Genomic DNA, 20099 nt, shown 5'->3' with positions numbered 1-20099 from the left:
TCATTAACTGTGAGAGAACTTTGTTTATTTAAGGGCCCAGAAAACTCTAGCCTGAGGGCCAAGTCAGGCCTGTGAGGGAAAAAAGATGTGTTAGTCAGATTTCTGTCACTGTAACAAAATACCAGTTTAAAAGGAGGAAACATTTATTTTGGCTCCCGGTTTTGGGTCACTTTTCCCTCTGGGCCTGTGGCAAGGCAGCACATCATAGTGGGAGTGTGTGACGGAGGAAATTGCTTATTTCATGACAGACAGCAATCAAAGAGAGAGGGGAAGGAGCCAGGGTCTCAATAGCCCCTTCAAGCGAATGCTCCCAATAATTTTTTCCCCTGGGCTTCACCTTCCAAAGGTTCCATCACCTCCCCAAAGCACCATTGGCTGGCAACCAGCTTTCAATACAGGATCTTTGGACAGCATTTAAGATCCAAACCTCAGAAAAAGGTTCTTACATTTTAAAATATATTTGTGTTAAGAAAGAAGGAGGAGGAGGATTTGGAGGAGGAAAAGAAGAGGATGAAGAAGGAGAGGGAGAAGAATATGAGACAGAGACCAGATGTGTCCCATGAAGCCTAAAATACTCACTAACTCACACTACCAAAAAAAAAATGTACCAGCCCTTGATATTAATAATGAAATCTGTTTTGTGGAAGAAGAAACCAAGGCTCAAATAGTAGCTGCTTCTCTAAGTTCATAAGAATCAGCCTGATCAAGTGCAGATGTGGCTTCTAATTCTTTCCCATGAGGCAGTTAGTTCGGTGATTGTTAATAAGGTTTCTCTTTGACTCTGTCATTTCAGATTTCATAGAGTAATGTTTGCCATGTAATTTTAACACTAACTGGCCAAAGTCAGGTCAATTTCGTAGGATGAGGACATAATCCTCCATTAGATTGCATTCCTTTCAGACATCAGCCACAAACTCACGGACTGCCAGGTCATCTGTACTTCTGACCAACTGGAAATAAATCAGGAGTTCTCACTACCCCCTCAGAGAGTCAAGAAAAAAGCTATACTGATAATTAGTTTTATTCTAAAGGGTTAATCAGGACCACCCAAATGAAAAGACACATATAACAAGGTCTGAGAGGGTCTCAAACATGCAGCTTCTATGACCTCAGGAGATGTCATCTCCTCAGCACATCAGTGTCACTCATCAACTTGGATAGCCCCCTGAGCTTTGGGGTCCATAGTTACCCCCCTCCCCCCCTCCCCTGTTCACTATGCAAGCGTTATCAGTGGGATCATTGCAACATAATTAAACTCAATCTCCAGCTGCCCTGATGTTGGGTTGGTTCACCTGATTCAAAGACCTGACATTCTAATCACATTGTTGTTTTTTTTTTTTCTGGTAATTTCAAACCCCACCTGAAGATAGGTAGGGATGCACCATGAGTCATCTTTGCAGCATATACTCAGGTGGGGACCAAGATGCCCACCAGGAATGACAAAGATGCTCCTGGGACTCCAGAAATTTCAAGGGCTTATTAGAGGTTTCCTCCCAGGAGCCCAGGACAAGGAGCAGAGAAATTCTTTATTATACAATATCCAAGCAAGGTCCGACTTTACCTCTACTTCTCTTTCCATTGCTTAAGGAGCATAGAGCTAGTTATAGGCTCTTTTACAACTGTCTGTCTGAGTTAGAAACTCTCCTCTGCTCCTTCATGCATTCTCTTATTCATGATCTCTACCATCTCTCTCTTTCATAACATTCTGTTCTTTCTCCAGCTGTGACAGAAACTCTGAATGGAGGAGAACAGGTGTGCTTATTTCTTTAGCCATTCACCTTTCAGCCACTTCTAGGTTTTATCTTAACACACCAGCCCTGATGTTGCCATGGAGACTTTCCTCTGTGGGATCGAGCCTCTCTGGGTCTGGGTTGTGGCATCTGTTGCAATGGTGCCAGAGATATCTAAAACCTTGCTGCCCCAGTGTGATCTCTAAGTGAAGGGCAATTTGTCTCTTTAATCTTACTTGCTCTTCTATCTTATAGGACAAAATAGGTTCTCTGTGTGCTCCTTTGTTGTGTTAATAGGAATAACTAATTCTAAGTGATTTACCCAATGATGAAGGGTTGGTTCATTTAAACCAAAGACTCCAACACTGTTGGGGTCAAGGAAGGGACTTGACTCTGGATCCACAAGCTGTTGAGACTCTGTGGGTTTCTCCACAGCTGCTTCAAGTTATTTCAGAAGAAATTCTTCCTCTGCCTCCTGATCTACTCTGTAAGAGGAAGAAGGTCCTCCACGGATACTGGGTTCCCTGGCTTTTAGGTCAGAAAGAAAGAGTTCAGTAACTAGACAAGGGAGAATTCATTGGTCCAGCAGCTGGGTAATTACCTTCAAAGGGCACCTACTATGTTAGCCTTTTATTTATTCATTTGATATATACTTCCAGACGGCCTGTGGCATGCTAGTCATTATTCAATGTGTAAGCGATAGAGCTGTGAATAAGACAAAGTCCCTTCCCTTTCTCTCCTGACCTTGGCCATCCACTCTCTTATCTGCATTTCCACTGTTATGATTTCCATCCTAAATGTCCCCTGAAGACTCATGTATAGAAGGCTTGGTCCATAGATGTTTTAGTCAGTTTTTCTCACTGTGATCAGAAGACTTGACAAGAACAATGTGGAGGAGGGAAAGTTTACTTGGGGCTCATGGTTTCAGAGGCCTCAGTCTGCAGATGGCCCACTCCATTGCTGTGGGCCCAAGTGGAGGAAGGGCTGGTGGAGGAAAGTGGCTCAGGATATGGCAACAGGAAGCAAAATAACTTACCTCCTGTATCCCCTACAGCCTGCAGTTATCATCCAGTTAATTTGCATCCGTGAAATCACCCACTGATTAGATTATACCTCTCATAATTTAACCATTTAACTTCTGAACGTTTTTGCATTGTCTCACAGGTGAACTTTTGGGGGACATGGTTCTATTGGGAGGTGGTGGAAGCTTCAGGAGAATGGGGTCTGATTGGAGGAAGTATGTGATTGGGGCTATGCCCTTCAAGGGCATATTGGGACCCCCACCCCTTCTCTTCTTCTTTGTTTGCTGTCTGCCATGAGATGAGCAGTTTCCTCTACCATGTGCTCCTCTTCTGCCTCACCACAGTAGAAACATTGGAGCCAAATGACCATGAATCTCCAGAACTGTGAGCCAAACTTAAATTTTCTTCTGATAAGTTGATCTTTCTCAGGTATTGTATCACAGTGACAGAAATCTGACTAAAGCATCAACTCTGCAGGGGACAAACAGTATTTATTAGCCTACTCTTGTTCTCTTGATTCTTTCTCTTCACTTATTTCTCAACTAATAGATATTTATTGAACTCCCACTGTCTGCTGACACTGTGCCTATTTCTATGGGGGAGTTGTAAGTACATACTCTTATTTTGTATGGTGGTATTTGCAAAATGCATTAACTCAGGATTGTCTCATGAGTCTGAATTTGAAACCTTAGTCATTATGTACTTCTTTTCTGCACTTTTCCAATTTGGATCCTCAATACTGATTTTTTTTTTAATTGGCCCCTGATACAATTTTGTCTATTTGACAAAATTTGCTTAAGCTCTCCTTGCCCTTATCTACAGTGCCTTTCTCTTTACTAATACAAATCGTACTCATTCAGTAAGGCTCATATCTGTCAACAATGTCTGTTTCATCCACTTCTCCATCCCAAGCACAAAGTTGTTGATGACCTATGATCCTCATTAGCACCTTTTAGCAAGCTCTCAGTTACTTGGTCATAAACTGTCACTCACTGGTAAACAGGTAATTGTGGTTATGACTTTGTGCCTTAAACTAGTTACCATTTTGGAGGGCAAGAGCTAGATCTCTTATTTTTGTGACCCTGGCAGCATTTGACAAGTGATTCTCGATTGTGGCTGCCCATTAGTATCATTTACAGAATATAAAAAATAAGAACAGGCAGAATCTGAACAGTAAGGAAGGCAGGAATCTGTGAAAGCTCCCTTGATGATACTGATGCACCCTGAGTTGGGAGCCACTGAGTGAATGCAATTCAGGCAATGAACTATTTTGGTTCAAACTAGTGTGTGTATCTGTGCATGTCCCTGCATCTCTGCTTGGGGAATTCAAAGGCACCCTTTATACAACTTGGATAAAAATGATTTATTCCACCAGCAAATATGAGTATTCATTATGTGCCAGGCACCGTTGTGGGTGCTGAGGTCACTGCACTGAACAAAGCATGTCCTTGGTGTCCTGGAACTTATGCTCTGGGGCGCAGGAGAAGACCATAAATAAATAATGTCAGGTAATGGGGATAAAAACGCTGTGGAGGAAAACAAAATAGGGTAAGTGGCAGAGAGAAAAGCAGTAACTTTTATATGGGCTAGTTGCAAAAATATTCTCCATCCGTCTTAAATCAGTGAATGCTTTAAAACCCAGCCTGGGCTGGGAGGGTAACTCAGTGGTAGAGGACTAGCCTAGCAAGTGTGAAGCCCTGGGTTCAATCCCAGCACATGCATATACATACATGAAACAAAACCCTCAAACAAAGTCAAATCCCCCATACAAAACCTCGGCCTTCTCTGATTGAAGTCTAGGAGCCAGAGCTGGTAGAGCAGCCAGTTTTGAAATACAGACTCTTGCTCTCTGCTGCCCCTTACTGATAATAAGGAGAGGGCCCAGCAGTGTCCAGTGGCACAAGGAAGGATCTCAGACAGAGGGAGGTCGGTGGGAAGGTGAGGGAATCAGTTCCTCACTGAAATAGCCAGGAGGCTGTGGTCCCTTGCCAGAGGATGGGAACAAAAATGGAGTGTACCCGATCTGTGACCAGGGACCCCACTCTGAGCCCCAAAGCCTGCATACCTGGTGGGTGCCTTAGTTCACTTCAGAATTAACCCTTACTTAGTATTCATTATAGTATGTTAGCTCTCAGTAACTTCATGTTTTGCCCCGTCTGTTAAGGATTACAATCCTTATGCTCACTTTAAAAGATAACTTTGCCAAAACTTTATTTTTCAAATTTTCTCCATGACAATAACAGCATTCTTTGTTGCTGGGAAGTGGAAATTTACTCCACTAAGATGAGCTTTAAAAATGATACCCAACATGCAAACTGTGATATGGTGAACAGATGGCAGGTGTGAACATACATTTAAAGGAAACAATGTAAGGCTCCATCTGTAGGGCATTTATTTTTCCATGACCCTTTATCTCAGGCATTTCTCTCTAAAGGTTCATTCTCCAGATGGGTGGCCCTTTCCCATGAGGGATACTGACTTGTAGTTGAAGTGGTAATGAATTTTCTGTGTGTGTGTGTGTGTGTGTGTGTGTGTGTGTGTAGTAAGGGTTTCATCCTTCTCTATGCTCATAACTTACTCAAGGGAAGGTTAGTAGGAAGGTTAGTAGGGAGCTTTGGCTATAGGACTGAAATAAAAATTTCAGTAGGGAATAAAATAAAATGAAATAAAAAACATTCAGTAGGGAGTCAGGCTGGTTCGTGTGGTAACCAGAGAAACAGTAACTTAAGCAATGAAATGCAAGCTCAAACTGAGGTCCATAGCTGGGGTTGGTAAAGCTACTGCCCTCAGGTGACTAGACACATCTATGGAGGAAAGCAGCAGCTCCTTCTCCACCGTAGACCATCATGGGAGCAGGTCCTTCACACCGGGGTGCGGGACTTTCATTTTAGAGTGCAGAGGTCAGGCACGTCTTCCCAGGCTGTTTGCCACCCAGTAACTAAGTAGCAACAAAGAAGCCCAGAGAATCCAGTTCCAAAGCGCAGTCCTTGGGACGGCAGGTGGCTCTCAGCAAGAGAGTTTTGCCACCCGATCCCTCACCCCCATTGTCCTCACGATCCCGGTCGCAACCGGAAGAGGCGCGCCTCCACGGTGCACTCACACGGGGCTCCGCGGACTTTGCACGCGGCTGCTACGCTCCTCCCCGCCCAGCCTCAGGCGCGCCCCAGGCTGCCCAGGGGAGCGCCCAGGGGAGCGCCCAGGGGAGCGCCCAGGGGAGCGCCCAGGGGAGCGCCCAGGGGAGCGCTGGAGCCCGGGCAGCAGCCCCCGGGGAGGGCGGGCGTGGCTGGCTCCACAGCCCCTGGGGGTGGGGCGGAGGCAGGGGCGGAGCGGGGAGGGGCGGGGCCTGCCGCAGTGGCCGCGGCGGCGGCGGCGGCGGCGGCGTCTCCACCCGGAGCCAAGGTACATAGGCGGCCCCGGCCTCTCCTGAGCATCCTTTCCCTGCTGGCCCCGCGGGTCAGCCTGCAGCCTGTGCTTGCCGCCTCTCGCCCGGAGGCTGACTTCTTTGTTTTCTGCCCCCCCGCCTCGTCTCTGCAGGACCTGTTCGTTCTTCTGCGGGCTATAAGAAAGCAGAGGATGAGATGTCCCGGACCACGTCTGTTGGAGATCAGCTGGAGGCAACGGCCCGCACCATTTACCTCAACCAACCGCATCTCAACAAATTCTGCGACAACCAGATCAGGTAGGGGAAGGCGGCTGAGAGATGCCAGAGGCAGTGGAGTTAGCTGGGGAGGGGCTTTTCTCCCACCTAGCTGGACCTGGCCTCATCTGCTTCCTCCTGCACCTTGCTCCCCAATTCCCTCCACCCACCCAGAGCCTAGTGGTGTACACTGAAGGAGTCGTGTGAATGCATCTTCAGCCTTCCTCCCCTTGGCATCTATGCTGTGTCCAGCCTTTCTGCGGGCCCTGAGGAAGTTTTATTCTAATATCACCCACAAAGTGAAGTCTCTTCTCTTTTCATCCCTGGGCTGCTTGTCAAGAATCCCCCATAATCTCTTTTTAACCTGATTAGTAGTTCTCTTTAGCAATTTGCAGATCTTAATGTAGGGAAATGCTTTATAAGGGAATCCCACAGATCTCAAAAGATTCTTGGGTCTTCGTTAAGAGGTCTGTTTGCTGGGAAACTTTGCCCAGAGTTATCAGAAAGATGGATGGAAGGTAACATTTAAGTGCCTGCTTTTTTGCTGGCTGCTGTGTTACATGCCTTAGTCATACTAGCTTCATGATTCTCCATCACCTGATGTGGCAGACATTATTACCTTCAGATCAGAAAATTGAAGTATAAAGATGCTAAGTAATGTACCTGTGGTTATGTAGCTACTAAATGGTAAAACTGGAAATTGAACCTGCTCCTCTGACTAGCAAATAGTTTCTTTCTGCTGTGCAAGGCTAGTTTTGTTTTTTAGCATGGGTGTTAGTACATTTTCAAATTTAACTCAACTTTCAGGCTTAGAAAATTTTGGGTCTTGGAGTGACTTTAAGAGGATGTAGTTTTTTGAGCTGCTCAGACAACCATCCTCAGGCATAGAGAACTTCAGTGATTGATCAGATTACACGTAGATTATCGACAAACCTGAATTTCAGTCCAGTGTTATTTCTTGAAAGTTTGGCTCCAACTTTGTTGTTGTTATATGGTTAAGTATTCCACTGCTGTGGCAGTGCTTATACAGGGTGCTTAGCCTGACACCTTCATTTAGAAAGGTCTGGCTACTGGACATTATTGTAGCTTGATAGAATTTGGGGTAGAATAATAGTGTATATTATAGGAGGTGGTATCTTCATTTATTAAGGGAGTATTAGGTTGTGCCAGACTTGTTTTGGGTTTTAAGATTGAACATATTTTTATACTTATAAAAGTGCAACTTAAAAGAAGAGCTGAGCTCTCATTCTAGAATGTATGGGCTTACTTTAAGACAACAAATCACCGTTTCACAAACTAGAGTGAAATCAAAAAAGATAGCAAGCATAGGCAAGGATGTAGAGAAAATGGAACCCTCATACATTGCTGATGAGAAGGAAAAATGGTGCAGTGGCTTTGGAGAGCAGTTTGGCAGTTCTTCAAAAGGTTCCATGTAAAGTTACCATATGACCCAGCAATTCTGTTCCTAGGTGTATACAACCAGAAGAAATGAAAACATATGTCCACATAAAAACTTATGTACAAATGTTCGTAGCAGAATCATTTATAATGGCCAATAAGTGATCACAGTCAAATGTCTTTCAACTGATGAATGATGACTGAATAGATAAGTGTGGTATATCCATACAATGAAATATTATTTGGCTATCAAAAGGAATGAAATACACCTACTACACCATGGGTTAACTTTGGAAACATTATGCTAAGTGAAAGAAGCCAGTTATAAAAGACCTCATGTTGTCTGAGTTTATTTATATGAAATATCAAAAAGAGGCAATCTATGGAGACAAAGTGTTAGATCAATGTTTCCTAGGACTGGGGAAGGGGGAAGAGATTGGAGGAAACTACTGTTAATGGGCATGGACTTTCATTTGTTAATGATGGTTGCACAAATCTTAATATACTTAAAACCATTTGGAATCTATCTAGCACTGCTAATATAGTTCCACTTTTCACACCTTCTCATACATTTCTATTTAATTGCTTTTATAAAGACAAAGATTATTTTTAAGAAGATAAATGCTCTATAAGGGTATGGAACTGAAGAATTACTTTTTTTTCAAACTTTATAGTATGTTTTCAAAGGTATTTTACTTAATTCCTATTAATTTCTTTTATTTTTGTGTCTCTTGGGCTTGTATAAAGCTGGGAGAATAAATCAGGAGTCTTGAGCTTGGTCTAAATTTCCTAGTTTCCATGGGAGGTGAGGATTTCTAAGAACTTAGGTAATGGACTCTCAATACTGTTCTGAAATGAAGATTAAAAACTGACTTTTGAGACTGATTTTATTATTAGATTCCAAGTGGCTACTTATTGTAGGGTTTCATTTGTGCTTTTTTTTATAAGGTAGCAGAGAAGACTAAGTATGGGAATGTAGAATGGGCTGGCTAGATATAAAGTAAGCAGATAGCAACTATTCTATTTAAAAACCTCATATAAGTATATAATTGAACTTGTTAAAATATATCATGTTAAGTATGAAATTTTAAAAAAATTTCTGAGTGCCTGGCTTATCCTGTGAGCATAAGTTTCTGAATGCACTGGGTGGTGTCTAAGAAATTAAAATATGATCTTTGAGATTCTATAAAATGGCCTTTGAGTATGCGATTCACCTCTACTCTGTGTTTAAGTAGGAATCACTGATGGTTATCAGTAACTTGTAGTTCATTAGGAATTAATTACAAAACTTCTTAGCATTCGAGTTTAAGGGTTTTACAAAACATGGGGCCATGATGTTTTAGCATTTTAAATTATGCTGAAATCCAGTTTAAAAAAATATTGATTTTTTAAAAATAAGGATTTTTTTCTTATCCTGGCCATGAATGTTTGCTGAAGGTTGATAAAGCTATCCAAGGGAATCTTTCTATAAAAGGAAATTGATAAAAGATTTCTTTTTTAAATATAATTTTTCATGAGAAAAGGTTACCAGTATTTTTTCTTAGAGGTAGGGCCATGAAAGTTTCATCTCAGTTTGCTGTGTGTGTGTGTGTGTATTTTTTTTGCAGGGTTGGGGATTGAACCTAGGGCCTCATGCGTGCTAAGCTCATGCTCTACCACTGAACTGTATCCTCCAGCCCTGTTTGCTTCTATATTGAGGTTTTTGAAAAGAAGGGACATATGGGACAGCTGAGGCTCACACTAGTATACTGAATCAGGAATGTCTGATTATACACCTCAGGAACCCTCCGCTGTAGGAGAGAGTTCTCTTATTTCCCCCCTCCCTAAACCCTTTCTGGCGTGGAACCTTACAGTCTTGGCAGGTGCTCTGTGCTTGTCTCTGTGAGAAATTCATGGTTTGACTTCCAGACAGGGATGGGGCTCAGAATTTGATGCTAAGGGAGGGAGGTTGCTGTTGGGTATAGGGAAAGTAAGTGAGGGGTGATATACTTCAGGACAGGTATTATGTAGTCAAAGGTTAACATTTGGAACTGGTGTGATTCAACAGAGGCGGGGCCTGGAGAAAACTCTAAAGAGCAGAAGTGAATAGTTCACTTCTGGGGTTGACTGGCCTTGGCAACCCTGTAGGAGTGCACACTATGGGAAGTCTAAATTCTGAGAAATTTCTTGAATTTCTGGGAGAGCTTGTACCTTGTACATGGTTGTCCCTCCAAATCTTGGTCTTGTACTTGACACTGAAAGCAACACCAGTGCCCAGTCTGAAGCCAATGACTTTGTATTACCTTCATGGTAGAGAATTATGATTGATCTTTTTCCTAGGCATTGATTCTCTAAGACTTTGTGAGGATAGTAAATTCCTTTACCCCGAAAAAGAAATAGTAATTAATGGGTTATTTTTAATGTGTGTGTGTGTGTGTGTGTGTGTGTGTGTGTGTATGTGTCTACCTAACAAGGTCCCGTTTTCCCCAAAATATATAGTCCTGTTTCCTTTAAAATGTTTAAGTGCATAATTCAGCCATCTAAAGTTGTAGTCATTGGTTTTTTAGTATATTCACAGAGTTGTACAATTTTAGAATATTTTGACCACCTTGAGAAGAACTCCTTACCCTTTAGCTGTCATCCTCTTATTCTTGCTTCTCCCCAGACCCATGCAACCACTAATCTGCTTTATATCTCTATAAATTTCCCTATACTGGATATTTTATGTGAACGGCACCATATCCTTTCGTGTGTTGTAAGTTACATATTAAATGCTTTCAAAAAATTTGCTGTGTAGAGGAATCTGGTAGGTCAATCTTTAATTTTGTATTTATAAATTTTTAAAACCATTTAAAGTTAAAATGCTTCCCCCACCAAAATATACTTGAAGTAGTTGACTGATCAAAGGAATGAACAATATTTACGTCATCATGATCAGACATATGTAATCTTTCTATGTGATTATCAGCATGTCATTTGAAATAGTGAATTTCAAGGCTATAAGGAGGTTTTTTTTCCCCAATTCTGAAATGAGATCTTCAGAGCAAGTTAGAAATGTTTATAGATATTCAGTTTTGAGTGACTCATTCATTTCAGGTGGGCGTTTTAGCTAGCAAAAAATCTTCATTAAAGCAATAACTTGAGCTTTGTTAAGTTACTGAATTTCTTCAGATTGTTTATCTTAAAAGGAAAATTGCTTTTTATAAATATTTTATTGACTTTCCCAAGGCAAGTTTAAAATATTACCTTTTAAGCAAAGGTAATTAAGCACTTTGTGTTAAGTTTGTATAGGAATTGAGCACTGTGTGTTACGTTTTATATGTTAAGCATTCCTTAAATCTGAAACTTTATGAACCACACATGATGCCACGGGTGGAAAATTCCACACCTACCAGCATGTGGTGGATTGTAGTTATGCACATTAAAAATATTATATAAAATTACCTTTAGGATGTGTGTATGAGATACATAGGTACAAGAAAATTCGATGTTTAGACTGGGATCCTCTTTCCAGGATGTTTTATCATGTGTCTGGAGACATTCCTAAGTCCAAAACCTAAACAAAACAAAAGCAAATGAAATTGGAAACACTTCTTATCCCAAGCATTTTGGTTAAAGTATATTCAACCTGTAATATTATGCTGGGATTCTAAAATAAGAGAATGGAGAGAACAAAATAATCTTCATCAGCCTATTTATATATGAATGGTGGATGATAGGTGTAGATGGTTCTAGATCCAATGTCTTTGAGTGATACAAAAATGAAGGAGTCTTTTCCAAATGTTTTAAAGCTAAAGAATTTAGATGGGACCTTGTCTCAATGCATAAGCTGCTTATAATTTAACAAAGAAACAATACCAAGATTCTATCAAGAATCATTTTCTTTTGAGTCACAAAATGATCATTGTCTTAAAAAGTAAGATTTACATACCTCTGGTTTAAGACATCTGTCCTTGTCCAGTTTGGCAAAGGTAAGTATTTTCCTCATTCAGAGTTCTTGCTGATATTCAAAGCATTTTACCTTTCAGCCTTCAGTCTCAAGATTTCCCTTCTGTCTATGCTATTTTTATATTAGAGGCAGATAGATATGTTTGGTTAAACTCCAAACCAGGCACTGTGTTTTCTGACATGAATGTTACAATAGATCATGAGTCCTTATTTCATTAATACCAATAGCAATTAATGCCATAGAAGAGTCTGGTAATTAGAAGTGTTCTCCTGGATAGGTTTTTGAGGCATCCTGAAAATAAAACTGGAAATTGGGGGAGCCTTGGCACCATATATTTCAGTTGATCATTGAATGTGTGAGCTTTCTTGAACTCTATTTTTAGAAATAGAAAAGCATGTCAACCTTGGACCAGCTTTGTATTTGATGTTTCTAAGGAAACAGCAAATGTCTAGGAGAATAGACTTTCCTGGTGATTTTTCTTTGTCAAGTTGACCTTTGTGTGGGTGGATAATGAAACGCAATTTGAATTTGACCAAAGAAACAACTTTGCCATTTGTGTTAGTCAGCTTTTTGTTGTTGGGACAAAATACCTGAGAAAATCAACTTAAGGGAGGAAAGGTTTATTTTGGCTCATGGTTTCAGAGGTTTCAGGCCGTAGTTACTTTGCCCCCCATCACTGTGGACCTGTGGTGAGGTAGAACATCATAGAGGGATCACTTGGTGGAGCAAAATTGCTGACCTCATGTGGCCTGGAAGCAAATAGAGAGGAGAAAAGGGGTTGGAGACAAGATATACTTTTGAAAGGCACATCTGCTGTGATATACTTCCTCCATCTATGCCTCATCTCCTAGGTTTCTACCACCTCCCAATAGCTTTACCAGCTTGGAACCAAGCCTTCAACAAAAGGGCCTTTGAGAGACATTCTAGTTACAAGATGTAGCACCATTCTCATTTTTACAAATAAGTGAAGGCATTTTGTTTGAGAATTTGGATCAGCAACTTATTTCCTTATGAACTCTTTTATTATTATTATTATTTTTTATTTTGTTGGTCTGGGGATTGAACCTAGGCCCTTGTACATGCTAGGAAAATGCTCTACCACTGACTTGTGTCCCACCCCACCCCCAGCCACACTGTTAACTCTTACTGCTTTCTGTGAACTTGGGTGCATTTCTGAGTCTAAATAAATTAAACATCAAGAATTAATTAGTGAGATAGAAGTTTAAACTTAACCAGAATTAGAGAAAACTAAGGAGATAGGACAACTAAATGCCATGTGAGTCCCTAAATCAGATCCCAGTAAAAAAAAGAAAAAGTACATTGGTTGAAAAATGCTGGTGAACCCTGAATAGAGTCAGTACTTGGGTTAGCTCTGTGCCAAGTGTTATTTTCTTAATTATGATCATTGTACTAGGATGTAAGATGTTAACTGTACAGAGAAACTATGTGAAAGTTAGATGGCAACTCTGTTCTATTTTTGCAGCTCTCCTATAAATATATAGTTTTCTAAAGGCAAAAAAAAAAATCTTAAAATTAACTACAAGTACCTGGGAGAGTAGGAAAATGCTAAACTCTCATCTTTTTTTTTTTTGATAAACATTGCATGTTTTATTGGAAACAGATATGATTTTGAAGTCATGGTGATTAGAGAGAAAAGAGTCAGTGTCCTTAGGTGATTGTTGTGTTAAGATTTGAAAACATTCCATTCCTGGTGTCAAAGAAAATTCCCTAAACTCACCAACAACACAGAGAGAATTTGTTTGCATGACAGCTAGTCCAGTTGTATAGAAATTGTAAGAGTTGGTAGTCATGGGACCTGCAGATAATCCTGTTTCTGCTCAGCATTCAGCTCCCAGCTTCTGGGTCACCATCTAGAAAGTAGGGTCGAAGTATTTGTTCCACCACTTCTGACTGAGCCACTCAACAGAAGCAAAAGCTTACTCAGAAAAGCCAATCAGCAACTCTTTCAAGAGGGACAATGCTTAGAGAGAACAAAAGGAGAGGACCCACCATTGTTGGGATGCGAGGATGTTTTACAAAGAAATTTCCAGAAATTCATGAGGTTGGGTTTGATCATTTAAATGCTGATCCATTCTTTTTTCTTAAATGAGAGCCAGCTCTTCAAAACTTAAATCAGAGGTTGTTAGCCACTCTTATTATTTCATGCAAGATGCAATTAAAAAGTGATTTGAAGTTGAGTTTGAGATATTGCTGGGCATTCTGTTAGATTATTCTGTATGTTTAGGTATTGGTTAGAGATACCATCACTTTGAAAGGCTACGGGAGAGTGTTGATAGGTTTCAACTTTCAGGCCTGCTTGAGAAAGGACATCAGCTCAAGAATGGATGTGTTGCTCTTTTCCTTCCAAAAGTTTGATGATTTTAATCTGTGAAATAAACCTAGAGCAAACAGATTCACAGGGAAAAAACTCCCATAACAATTGCATTCAACTGCAGAAACATGGGGGCTATACACATAGCACCAGACTCAAGGGAGGGGCACAGATAACCCAGCCTTATATACAGCTGAACAAAGGGATAAGGACTTAAGGGTTCTTGGGGTAAGAGAGGTTGAGGGGAGGAGGTGTATGGCCTGGAAAGTTGTCCTGTGATGCAGATGAAGTGTCCTATGTAACTGCCAGCTGTGGTCATTCTGTCAGACCCCCAACCTCTTCTTCCTGTGAAAAGATCTTTCCTTGGCAAAAAGTGGGTATCAGAGAAACCTGTTTATGTATCATGCCTGCTGCTTACTTCACCAGTGTAAATTTCCTTTACCAGATGTACATTTCTTTTACAAAAGGGCAGCCTCTCAGAGTTAATCCTGGCAGCAGTTTCTCAGAATACTCATCTTGAAATATGCTAAAGGAACAGATTAGGAGGGGCCATATTTTGGGGTCCGACATGTTCATCATTTAAGTTTTCTTTCTATGTCAGTGGTCTCCAAACTTTACAGATTGTATGTTCCTTCACTAAAACTTTTTAGCATAACCTTCAATATAGGCATTTAAATATCTGTAGACATATTATCTAAATTAGTTATTATCTAAAGATATACTATGGTTCACCAATGTTCTCAGTTAAACTTTGTAGTTAAGTACATTTGTTAATGATGTTCATTATTTTGAATATTTTTGGCTGATTCATCAGGTTTGGTTAAATTTTCCTAATGCTTAACCTAGTAAAATTGTTTTGAAGAACTTTTATTAGGAAAGGAAGAGATAATTCTGCTGCTTTATAAAATTTGCCTTTAGTTGCAATATTAACATAATTTTCAAAAAGGTATCATTCCAGATTCTGAAGCCACTTTTTCATTTGGGAGGGTTAGCTTAGTGAAATTAGATAAAGTAAACCAGGATTCCATTTAGCTGGGAGATATAAACTGAAACATATAGTAGTAATAAGCAGAGAGACAGACAGGGGAGGGTACCACTGTTACCATGAATTAGTCAGTCAGACTGTCATGGCAAAATGCCATAGTCTGGGTGGGTGGCTTAGACAGCAGAAATTTATTTTCACACAGTCCTAGAGTTTGGGAATCCAAGATTAGGTTGATAGAGTAGTCGGTTTCTGGTAGGATGGTAAAGTCACGCTTCCTACCTTGCATAGAGAAAGAAGACCCAAAAAGCTCCACCAGAAAACTTCTAGAACTAGTAAATGAATTCAGCAAAATAGCAGGATATAAAATCAACACCCATAAATCAAAGGCATTTCTGTATATCAGTGACAAATCCTCTGAGAAGGAAATGAAGAAAACTACCCCATTTACCATAACCTAAAAAAAAAAAAAAAAGATACTTGTCAACTTAAAGAAAGAGGTGAAAATCTATACAATGAAAACTACAGAACCCTAAAGAGAAAAATCAAAGAGGACCTTAGAAGATGGAAAGATCTACCTTGCTCTTGTATAGGCAGAATTAATATTATCAAAATGACCATACTATCAAAAGCACTATACAGATTTAATGCAATTCTGATCAAAATCCCAATGGCATTCCTTATAGAAATAGAAAAGACAATCATGAAATTCATCTGGGAAAATAAGAGACCCAGAGTAGCTAAAGCAATCCTTAGCAGGAAGAGTGAAGCAGGTGGCATCAATATACCAGACCTTGAACTATACTACAGAGCAATAGTAACAAAAACAGCATGGTACTGGCAGCAAAACAGACTGGTAAACTAATGATACAATAGAGGACACGGAGACTAACCCACAAAACTACAATTATCTTATATTAGACAAAGGCGCCAAGAACATGCATTGGAGAAAAAATAGCCTCTTCAACATATGGTGCTGTGAAAACTGGAAATTTATATGCCACAAAATGAGATTAAACCCCTATCTCTCACCATTTACAAAACTCAACTCAAAAGTGGATCAAGGACCTAGGAATTAAATCAGAAACTCTGCATCTAATAGAAGAAAAAGTAGGCCCTATTCTTCATCATGTGGGATTAGGCCCCAACTTTCTTAATAAGATTCCTGTAGCACAAGAATTAAAACCAAGAATCAATAAATGGGATGGACTCAAAACTAAAAAGTTTTTTATCAGCAAAAGAAACAACCTGTGAGGTGAACAGAGAGCCTACATCCTGGGAACAAATTTTTATCCCTCACACATCAGTTAGAGCACTAATCTCTAGGGTATATAAAGAACTCAAAAAGCTAAGCACCAAAAAAACAAATAATCCAATCAACAAATGGGCCAAGGACCTGAACAGACACTTCACAGAAGAGGATATACAATCAGTCAACAAATATATGAAAAAAATGTTCATCATCTCTAGCAATTAGAGAAATGAAAATCAAAACTAATCTAAGATATCATCTCACTCCAGTCAGAATGGCAGCTATTATGAAGACAAACAACAATAAGTGTTGGCCAGGATGTGGGAAAAAGGTATATTCATACACTGATGGTGGGACTGCAAATTAGTGCAGCCAGTATGGAAAGCAGTATGGAGAATCCTTGGAAAACTGGGAATGGAACCACTATTTAATCCAGGTATCCCTCTCCTTGTTCTATTCCCAAAAGACTTAAAAACAGCATACTACAGGGACACAGCCACATAAATGTTTATAGCAGCACAATTCACAATAGCTAAACTATAGAGCCAGTCAAGATTCCCTTCAGTGGATGAATGGATAAAAAAATGTGAGATATATATATATATATATATACACACACACACACACACACACACACACACACACACATACATACAATGGAATTTTACTCAGCAATAAAAGAGAACAAAATTATGGTATTTGCAAGTAAATTGATGGCGTTGGAGAAGATAATGCTAAATGAAGTTAGCTGATCCCAAATAACCAAATGCCAAATGTTTTCTCTGATATAAGGAGGCTGACTCAGAGTGGGGTAGGGAGCGGGAGCATGGGAGGAATAGATGAATTCTAGATAGGGAAGAGGGGTGGGAGTGAAAGGAAGGTGGCAAGGGGTTAGCAAGGATGGTGGAATGTGATAGACACATCATTATCCAAAGTACATGTATGAAGACACCAATTAGTATCAACATACTTTATATACAACCAGAGGTATGAAAAATTGTGCTGTATACATGTAATAAGAATTGTAATGCATTCTTCTGTCATTTGTTTAAAAAAATCAATGAAAAATGAAAAAAAAGAGAATGGGGTGAGGGAGTGACAAAGAGAATAGTGATATTTCACATAAGGTATCAGTCTTTAATAAGGGCACTAATCCCATTCTGAGGGCCCCCACCCTCATGACTTCATCTAATCCTTTCTTTTCCAAAGATCTTGATTCCAAATACCATCAGATTAGGGGTTAGGGATTCTATATATTAATTTGGGGATGGTGATACTGTTCATTCCATAGCACACCCCTAGCCCTCAAATCAGGGAACTTCCCCTCCAGGCACATTCCTTAAGACCATGTGGGGGCACCGGGATCATTCTATTCAGTAAATGTTATCAAACCTTAATTTTTGGAGATACATGTAAGTGTAAGCTCTGGTAACTTTCTTTCATACCCCACTTTGGAGCTATGTGCTGTAGATTTCTGTTGAGTGGGGCTCCTCCTTTTTCTTGGAGAAGATCAAGCTCAGTCTAACTTCTGCTTTTGACTTCAGCAACCCTGAGACTAGAAAGTTAAGCCCAATTTGTAATCCTTCATTTGGTACTTTCAAGGCAAGCATTTTAATCCCCCTCTATCATGGGGAATCTGGAGTGGGTTTTTTTTTTTTTTTTGTAATGCTTCAGGGCTAGGACAGAACAGAGTTACAGTTGGGTTTGAAAGCTGATTAGAAGTCAGTCTGAAAGCTCAGGTGGGGTTTGTGGAGGGAGGACATGCCAGCCATGGGGAACAGCATATGCACATATGCAAAGGTACAGAGGAGAGTAATAGCCTTTTGCTTTCTGTAAAAGATATGGAAGAAGGAGCAAAGACAGCTGTGCTCAGAAAATCCCAGTTACTGACAAGGGGTCAGCTGTAGCCCAAAGAAGCTCTTACGGGGGCAAGTGACAAAGTTATCCTTGGGTTTGGGATGCTTTGGCTGTGGCATGTGTGTGAACCTACAGGCTCTGTATTTTGAAATGCACTGGGATGCTGTCATTGCCCAGGGAGAGATGTGAGGCTGTGGCTTTCGGGATAGATGGAAATAGGCTTGTAAGTAGGTGGCGAAATACACAAAGATGTTGCCAAAATTCCAGTTTTAGTTATGTGGAAGGTATTTTGATACTTTCTCTTATTCCTGAGTTTTGTTTTATTTGGAACTATTTTAAACAGTGAATTGGGGGCAAGATGATTGACCTCAGAATGGCAAAAACCCCTGTCACCTAAGTGTTGGATCAACCCAAGGGGTCAGGTGCATGGGCTTACCTCTATCAGCTGTGTCACAAAGGAGATATCTTCCTGTGAACTGTCTCCAGCAAGGCGGGGATTGCACAAGCTTTACTGGGAGAGACATTCAGTGTTGCCCTATCTCTAGGTGTGCCTGATTTCAAGATGTTCCACTTAGTGAATAGGAACTAGAGTAAGGTTATGCCTTTTGGCATGCCCAAGAGTTAGAATAGTGTCTGTCACCTCATATGCAGAATTGGTCCTGTGGTCTAAGAGAGCAAATGGTGCCTGCTCATCCACCTTGGTCATTACTGTTGTCTCTCTTTTTTGCCACTCATGTTGTTCTCTGTCTTCTCTTTGATAAACCAGACAGTCAGTTGATAAGCTGGGGGAGAAAAGCAAAGTGGAGTTGAGTAAGGTATATAGGAGAATCAATATTCAGGCTAAAGAATAACAATAATCTTTGGGTGCTAGGATTACGTAAAGAAATAAAATTTAGCCTGAATTTGTGACATTACAGGCAGGCTGCATTGAGAGCGTAAAGGCAGGTCTAAGATGTATTTAGTGTGTCTATGTGCATGGTTGTTAAATCAAGAAGTTGGTTCCTCCTTCCATATGCTGGGAGAACAGAGTTGGAAAAAAGGTCACATTAAATTCACTGTCACCTTCTCTTGCAAGCAAATACCAACTAAGATTCTTTATCATAGAATGGTTAAAATCTTAAATTAGGTACAAATGGAGAACTAGAATTGTATTGAATCATGAATATCAAGTCTTTCTCTTTCGAAATGCAAATCAAAACCACCCTAAGATACCATCTCACTCCAGTAAGATTGGCAGCCACTATGAAATCAAACAACAACAAGTGCTAGTGAGTTTGTGGAGAAAAGGGTACACTTGTACATTGCTGGTGGGACTGCAAATTGGTGCGGCCAATTTGGAAAGCAGTATGGAGATTCCTGGGAAAGCTGGGAATGGAACCACCATTTGACCCTGCTATTGCCCTTCTCGGACTATTCCCTGAAGACTTTAAAAGAGCATGCTACAGGGATACTGCCACATCGATGTTCATAGCAGCACAATTCACAATAGCTAGACTGTGGAACCAACCCAGATGCCCTTCAATAGATGAATGGATAAAAAAAATGTGGCATTTATACACCATGGAATATTATGCAGCACTAAAAAATGACAAAATCATGGAATTTGCAGGGAAATGGATGGCACTAGAGCAGATTATGCTTAGTGAAGCTAGCCAATCCCTAAAAAACAAATACCAAATGTCTTCTTTGATATAATGAGAGCAACTATGAACAGAGTAGGGAAGAAGAGCAGGAAGAAAAGATTAACTTTAAACAGAGACATGAGATAGGAGGGAAAGGGAGAGAAAAGGGAAATTGCATGGAAATGAAGGGAGACCCTCATTGCTATACAAAATTACATATAAGAGGTTGTGAGGGGAATGGGAAAATAAACAAGGAGAGACATGAATTACAGTAGATGTAGTAGAGAGAGAAGATGTGAGGGAAGGGGAGGGGGGATAGTAGGGGATAGGAAAGGTAGC

At 40.4% G+C, this 20099-nt stretch overlaps 1 protein-coding gene across 5 annotated transcripts in view; it reads left to right on the top strand.

Annotated features, from left to right (window-relative positions):
- Nucleotides 1-20099, top strand: part of Atp8a2 (ATPase phospholipid transporting 8A2) — a 639008-nt gene that overhangs the window by 112854 nt on the left and 506055 nt on the right. For 4 of the 5 annotated variants that reach the window (XM_078015676.1, XM_078015677.1, XM_005337571.5 and 1 more), the window contains one exon: nucleotides 6287-6431. In XM_078015676.1, coding sequence (XP_077871802.1) covers nucleotides 6331-6431 — 101 coding nt within the window. In that variant the 5' untranslated portion in view covers nucleotides 6287-6330. Of the gene's footprint in view, nucleotides 1-6091; nucleotides 6152-6286; nucleotides 6432-20099 lie in introns of those variants that run through there. The other variant, XM_078015675.1, reaches the window with a different exon arrangement.

The sequence above is a fragment of the Ictidomys tridecemlineatus genome, chromosome 6 (assembly GCF_052094955.1).
Source record: "Ictidomys tridecemlineatus isolate mIctTri1 chromosome 6, mIctTri1.hap1, whole genome shotgun sequence".
Lineage (NCBI taxonomy): Eukaryota > Metazoa > Chordata > Mammalia > Rodentia > Sciuridae > Ictidomys > Ictidomys tridecemlineatus.
The sequence above is the reverse complement of the archived record's forward strand: the minus strand, read 5'-3'. Positions and strand labels throughout refer to the sequence as shown.